The sequence below is a fragment of the Colobus angolensis genome, unplaced genomic scaffold, assembly GCF_000951035.1.
Source record: "Colobus angolensis palliatus isolate OR3802 unplaced genomic scaffold, Cang.pa_1.0 Scaffold21, whole genome shotgun sequence".
NCBI classification, from domain to species: Eukaryota; Metazoa; Chordata; class Mammalia; order Primates; family Cercopithecidae; genus Colobus; species Colobus angolensis.
Window position 1 is genome coordinate 6,533,306 of NW_012115266.1, and position 7,461 is coordinate 6,540,766.

Below are 7,461 nucleotides of genomic sequence, written 5' to 3' on the forward strand. Positions count from 1 at the left end.
GAGGCTGAGGCAGGAGAATGGCGTAAACCCGGGAGGCGGAGCTTGCAGTGAGCTGAGATCCGGCCACTGTACTCCAGCCTGGGCGACAGAGCCAGACTCCGTCTCAAAAAAAAAAAAAAAAACAACATAACTACTTAATATGTTTGAGTTACTTTCTAACATTAACAAAATGTCTATCTTTTAATGTAAACATGTTAATTTCAGAGGTCATTATTTGGCTCACAAGATATCCAAATTCACATAATAAGGCACATTATAAAGGAATTGGGGTTCTAATGTCATCAGTTTAAATTAAAATAAACAAATTGTTGGTCAAGTGTGGTGGTGGCTCATGCTTATAATCCCAGCACTTTGGAGGGCTGAGGTGGAAGTACTGGTTGAGCCCAGGAGTTCCAGACCAGCCTGGGCAACATAGCAAAACGTTTCTACAAAATAAAAATTAAAAATTTAGCAGGGCATGGTGGCATGTGCCTCTATACAGTCCCAGCTACTCAGGAAGCTGAGGTGGGGGGCTCACTTGAACCCAGGAGATTGAGGCTGCAGTGAACTATGAATGCGCCATTGCACTTCAGCCAGGGTGACAGAGTGAGACCCTGTCTCAAAAAAAAAAAAAATTCCCTACCATGTTTCCTAAGAAGCAGATTTAACCAGGCAAAAGTTTCACTAATTTTTTTAAAAATCCCATTATGTTTTTATTCTTATAAGGTAAAAGTCTTTTGCAGCTACAGAACTCCACAATCTATCTAGTGATTTTAATTACTTTTTCCTTTTTTAAAATAAAGGTTCTCAATTGACCTGTATTTGGGTCTAGTACAGCAGCACAAATGAAATAATACTTTATTATTAGTATAAACTGATGAAGCACATAGTACCCTCTCTTTCAGCTTCTTGGCAGTGTTACCTCCACAAACTGATTCCCTTCCCTACAGATTGACAGATTAAAAACAAAACAAAACAAAGCCACAACTCAATCTCTAGGACAAGAAGCCCTGGTTGCCAAAAGTCACATAACTGACTTGTTCATTGTTCGTAGGCAATTTGGAACTAGCCTAACTTTTATGACGTATCTCAGATAAATTCACATTAAAATACCCTAGCTAGGTTGGTATTTTTCTAGTTTAGTGGAAGCATACTTGTATACTGTTTTTCCAAATGTGCTACCTCTCTAAACCAGTTTCATAGCTGCAAATCAATACATTAAATGCATTCTAGGTGTTGGGTGTTTTCTGAGCCACAATTTTGTTGCTGTTGGTGGTGGTGGTGGTGGTGGTGACACATGGTCTTGCTCCGTCACCCAAGCAGGAGTGCAGTGGCACGATCATCGCTCACTGCAACCTCCAACTCCTGGGCTCAAGCAATCCTCCCACCTCAGTCCCCTGAGTTGCTGGGACTATAGGCATGCACCACCAATGCCTGCTTTTTTTTTTGTATACACAGGGTTTCACCATGTTGTCCAGGCTGGTCTCAAACTCGTGAGTTCAAGTGATCTGCCCGCCTTTGCCTCCTGAAGTGCTGAGATTACAGGTGTGAGCAACTGCACCTCGCCTCTGAGCCATAATTCTATCTGCTCCAAATTCTGGTGGGCAAGTTTTTAATTTTAAAGAAATACTCAAAACTACACCTGAAGTTTATGCTATGTTACAGAGTCCACCCAGCCTCATTTTATTTTATTAACCATTACAGGACACCCACTGGAAACTGCTAAATAGAAAGAACCAGCTTGTAATTAGTTTTTATTTTAGGGGATTTGGGTGCAATAGAAGACTTGTGCCTCATATCCCCAGTTACAGCCTTTCTCAACATTTTTCTTTTACCAATGCACACAAAAAAATTACAGACTTGCCTTGTGAGGTCGAAAATAGAGATACAGGCTGAGAGGAAGAGGAAGAAACAAAGGAATCTGAAAGAAAATATACAGCATGAGAATATGACAACCTCACACAGGAATTTTAACTTTAACTTTCTTTTTGATGGGGAGGAAGAGCCAAGCATCATAATTTCATTGGGTTTAACAGGAAGGAAAACTCAAATCTTTATTTCCAATTATTGTTTTCACTCACCTGATAGCAAAATCTTATTTTATTTTCAAGATGCATTTCTAAAAGTTAATCCATTCAATTTTTTTTTTTTAGTCAAACATTCTCACCTTCAAAAAAAGAAAAGAGGAATCCCTAGCATTTACATTAAGCACAACCTCAAGAACAGGATGCTGCTCTTTTACTCTGTAGAAAAGGGAAAATAAGTATCTGAGTACTAATTAATATTTGCTTTTAACCATTCCTGAATGCATTTTGAGGAGTTAAGTCACTAATAAAAGCATTTAAAAATATCTAATTGGCAAATATGCAAAGTTGACCCTAAATTTTTTTAAAAACTCACAATTAATCCATGGGGAAAACAGGACTACATGAGAAATCTATCTTCTAAAATTATAATCCTCTAGGCTGGGTGCAGTGGCTCACATCTGTAATATCAGCACTTTGTGAAGCTGAGGCAGGTTGATCAACTGAGGTCAGGAGTTCAAAACCAGCCTGGCCAACATGGTGAAACCCTGTCTCTACTAAAAATACAAAAATTAGCCAGGCGTGGCAGCGCACGCCTGTAATCCCACCTACTCAGGAAGCTGAGGCAGGAGAATCGCTTGAACCCGGGAGGCAGAGGTTGCAGTGAGTCGAGATCGCGCCACTGCACACCAGCCTGGGCAACAGAGTGAAACTCCTTCTCAAAAAAAAAAAAAAAAAAAAAAAGAAATACTCTAAATTCAGCAACATGTATCAAAATTTAAAAAGCACATATTCTCTTCCCAGTCCCCCTGCACACTACTCTCTAACTCTATAGTTATACTTCTAAGAATTTATCCTAGACATATTTGCATACATGCACAAAGATATGTGTATGAGGATATTCATAAAAGCTCTGGTTATAAATATTAGGAATACTCTAAATGACCATCAACAGAAGACTAAAGTTACATCTATCACTTGCTTTGGCAACACATATACTAAAACTGGAAGGATACACAGACTAGCACGGCCCCTAAAGTTATTTTTTTACAAGTTACTGTGACATACTTGCTGCCATGAAAAAGAATGAGGTACAGCTATACCTTGATATCTGAGGCGGATTGGTTCTAGAACCACCCCCTGGCCCCCCAAAATCTGAAGATGCTCAAGTCCTATGTGTAAAATGGCATAGTATTTGCATATAACCTACACACATCGTCCCTTATACTTTAAGTATTCTTTAGACACCTAATACAACGTAAATGCTATGTAAATAGTTGTTACACTGTATTGTTTTAAAAATTTGTGTTTATTGTTGTTTTTTAAAAATATATTTTTGGTCCACAATTAGTTGAATCCACAGAAGTAGAACCTGAGATAAGGTGGGCTAAGTGTATATGTAGATATAGTCCATATATGAATTAAAAAGCAAAGTGCAGGCCGGGCACGGAGGCTCACGCCTGTAATCCCAGCACTTTGGGAGGCTGAGGCGGGCGGATCACGAGGTCAGGAGATCGAGACCATCCTGGCTAAGATGGTGAAACCCCGTCTCTACTAAAAATAGAAAAAAATTAGCCGGGCGTGGTGGCGGGTGCCTGTAGTCCCAGCTACTCGGGACGCTGAGGCAGGAGGATGGTGTGAACCCGGGAGGCAGAGCTTGCAGTAAGCCAAGATCGCGCCACTGCACTCCAGCCTGGGCGACAGAGCAAGACTCCGTCTCAAAAAAAAAAAAAAAAAAAGTAACAAATTTTAATTAATTCTTTACTTCTCAGGAGGCTGAGGTGGAAGGAGAGGGCGGTTGCAGTGAGCTGAGATCATGCCACTGCCCTCCAGCCTGGGTGACAAAGTCAGACCCCGTCTCAAAAAAAAAAAAAAAAAAGGATGGGGGCGGGGAAACAGGCCAGGCGAGGTGGCTCACGACTGTAATCCCGGCACTTTGGGAGGCTGAGGCCAGTGGACTGCTTGCGCCCAGGAGATCAAGACCAGCCTGGGCAACAGAGTGAGATCCTGTCTCCACAAAAGTAAAAAAAAAAAAAAAAAAAAATTAGCTGGGTGTGGTGGCATGTGCCTGTAGTCCCAGCTATTTGGAAGGCTGAGGTAAGAGAATTATTTGAGGCCAGGAAGCTGAGGCTGCAGTGAACCGTGATCACACCACTGTACTCCAGCCTGGGCAACAGAGTGAGATCTTACCTCAAAAAAAAAAAAAAAGAAAAAAAAGAAAAAGAAGCATGTTTTCCTATCTCTATGTTTCCGGATGGATCCATGTCTACATGCATTTACTATCAACATTAAATCTCTGTCAATGATGAGTTTAAATCCCAACAAACCTGAAAAACCAAATGCTTCAAGCCCAATGCCAAAAACGATCCTATGAATATGCCAGCTGTTTGCCTTTTCACCTTTACCTAACAAACACTCCCTCCTAATGGAAAATTTCAACATGCAAATTATTATGTAGATGCAGAACACAGATAAACTGGTAATGGTTGGAACAATATTCCATGAGGTTCTAACTTACAAAACCACATTGTATTCATACTCTGTATTTGTGTCACAGGGAACTGAACCCCAGAATGATCTTAATCCTCAAATGCCATTAATGAAATCATTTTCATTAAGTAGCTAAGTCCAGGACCTGTGTTAGTATTGGTAATATGGTGCCCACAAGTAGCTGAAAAGCAAATATGCACCAGTAAACCTGTATGAGTTGTGGGAATGCAGCAGAGACAGCCATTATGTTTCAGAAGAGGTGGTAAGCTTGGTCTTAAAGATTTAAGTTCAGGAGGTGAACAAGGAAGGGAAAGGCATTCTGGGGAGAAGGAACAATTGGCCAGATTCCAAATGGCTTTAAATGCCGTGTAATCTGGATTATATCCTTTGTGTAATAAGGAATCACTAAAGGTTTTTAGGTAAGGGTGTGACAATATCACGCGTTTTAGGAAGAACTCCGGCAGCAGGGTAGAGCATGGACTGAACTGAAAAGCTACTGCATAATCTTGGCAAGAGATGAGGGCTCGCATTAAGGCAGTGAGGATGGGAATGAGAGGACTGCTGACAAGACAGAACACAGGTCTTAAGACCATCTGCCTGGATGTTGAAGACTGGAGAAGTAAAAGATCACTGAGGGACTAAATGAAATGCCATGGTTGGGAACACAGAAGGAATCTTCTTCTTTTTTTTTTTTTGACAAAGAGTCTCAGCTCTGTCGCCTAGGCTGGAGTACAGTGGTATGATTTTGGCTCACTGCAACCTCTGCCTCCCAGGTTCAAGTGATTCTCATGTCTCAGCCTCCCGAGTAGCTGGGATTACAGGCGCACGCCACCCCACACGGCTAATTTTTGTATTTTTGGTAGAGATGGGGTTTCACCAGGTTGGCCAGGCTGGTCTCAAACTCCTGACCTAAAGTGACCTGCTTGCCTCGGCCTCCCAAAGTGTTCGGATTACAGACATGAGCCACTGCACCCGGCCAGCAATCCCTTATATTATTAACTTTCAATATAAAAAAAATTTGCCTAAGGCATATGTAAGTGTCAACTGTTGAAGAGGCAGTTCAATAATAGGGACAGACTCAGGAGAGAGGTAAATGCTATAGATAAATATCTGGGATTAACATTTGGGTGAGAACTGACACCACTGCAGTTAATACCTCCATCCAGGAAGAAATACAGAAGTTTTACAAAAGAATCTTGAGATATCTCAATATTTAAAGGGGCCAACGGTAGAAGCTTGGAAGCAGGTGCTGGCAGTCAGTCGGAACAACCTCTCCCAGCCTTGCCTCAGGTACAAGACAGTATCTGGAGTCAATGGTCCCCCAGTGATCTTAGATCATGTTAAGTTTCCCAGGAATGCTGAGATTGTCCACTTGACCTTACCAGATGGCATGAAGAGAAATTTTAAAATATGTATATTTAAAGGGGATCAAGAAAGAAGGACCAGTGAAGAAAACAGAAAGGAGTCAATAAAGGAAAAAGTGGTGCCATTTGGAGAATGCTTTAGAGAAAGGTCAAGAATCAAAGCCATTGAATGGCTAAGACTATGAAAAACGATCAGGTACAGTAGCTGATGCCTGTAATCCCAGCACTTTGGGAGGAGGCCGAAGCAGGTGGATGGCTTGACCTCAGGAGTTTGAGACCAGCCTGGGCAACATGGTGAAATCCCATCTCTACAAAAATTACAAAAATTAACCAGGCATGCTGGCTTGCTCCTGCCGTCCCAGCTACTTGGGGGACTGAGCTGAAAGGATCACTTGAGCCCAGGAGGCGGAGACTGCAGTGAGCTGAGATTAAGCCACAGCACCTGGGAAACAGAGTGAGATACTGTCTTAAAGAAAAAAAAAAAAAAAGACTATGAAAAGGGTCACAGAAATTAATTTGGCATTGATGAGTAAAATGAGAGTGGTAGAGGGGAAAGGGACAGACAATGAAGACTGAAGAGTGAGGGTAAGTTTAAAAAACACTGAAAACAAAAAGTATGGGAAATATGGCTGATAAAGGGAAGAACTAAAAACTGGGCAGCAGCTAGAGGGAGAGGCAATGTTGAGGGAAAGTTTTTTAGAAATGAAAATGACAAGTGTATTTACAGAGAGACAGAAAGGAGCCAAGAGAAGAAAAAAATCTGAAAATACATAAAAAAGTAACAATTTTTTTCTAGAATAAAGTCCACAAAATTGCTAGAAGATATGGGATTGAAAAACCACAAGTGGGCCAGTGCGGTGGCTCTTGCCTGTGATCCCAGCACTGTGGAAGGCTGAGGCAAGCGGATCACCTGAGGTAAGGAGTTCAAGAACAGCCTGGACAACATGGTGAAAACCCGTCTCCACTAAAAATACAAAAATTAGCCGGGCATGGTGGCAGGTGCCTATAATCCCAGCTACTTGGGGCCAAGGCAGGAGAATCGCTTGAATCTGGGAGGCAGACGTCGCAGTGAGCCGAGATCGCACCATCGCACTCCAGCCTGGGGGATAAGAATGAGACTTTGTCTCAAAAAAAAAAAAAAAAATTAATAATAATTAGCCGGGCATGGTGGCACACATCCCAGCTACTTGACTTCGGAGGCTGAGGCAAGATAATTGCTTGAATCCAGGAGGTGGAGGTTGCAGCGAGCTGAGATGGAACCACAGCACCCCAGCCTGGGCGACAGAGGGAGACACTATCTCAAAAAAAAAAAAAGTAGCACAAGTGGACCTGCTGAAATCTAATTTCAATAAATAACCAGTCATTTGTGCAAATATGTGGCCATAAGATTATTCATCATAATATTATTTTATTTATTTTTATTATTATTTTTTGAGATGGAGTCTCCCCAGTCGCCCAGGCTGGAGTGCAGTGGCACAATCTCGGCTCACTGCAACCTCCATCTCCCAGGTTCACGCCATCCTCGTGCCTCAGCCTCCCGAGTAGCTGGGACTATAGGCGCCCGCCACCACACCCTGCTAATTTTTTGTATTTTTATAGAGATG

The 7,461-nt window shown here is 41.9% G+C and overlaps 1 protein-coding gene across 6 annotated transcripts in view; it reads right to left on the reverse strand.

The window, feature by feature from the left end:
- RTN3 (reticulon 3) overlaps positions 1–7,461 on the reverse strand; it is an 87,037-nt gene that overhangs the window by 64,724 nt on the left and 14,852 nt on the right. For 2 of the 6 annotated variants that reach the window (XM_011942623.1, XM_011942626.1), the window contains exon 2: positions 1,844–1,900. The exons of the other annotated variants lie outside the window; for them this stretch is intronic. In XM_011942623.1, coding sequence (XP_011798013.1) covers positions 1,844–1,900 — 57 coding nt within the window. The remainder of the gene's footprint in view (positions 1–1,843; positions 1,901–7,461) is intronic. 6 annotated transcript variants of the gene reach the window in all.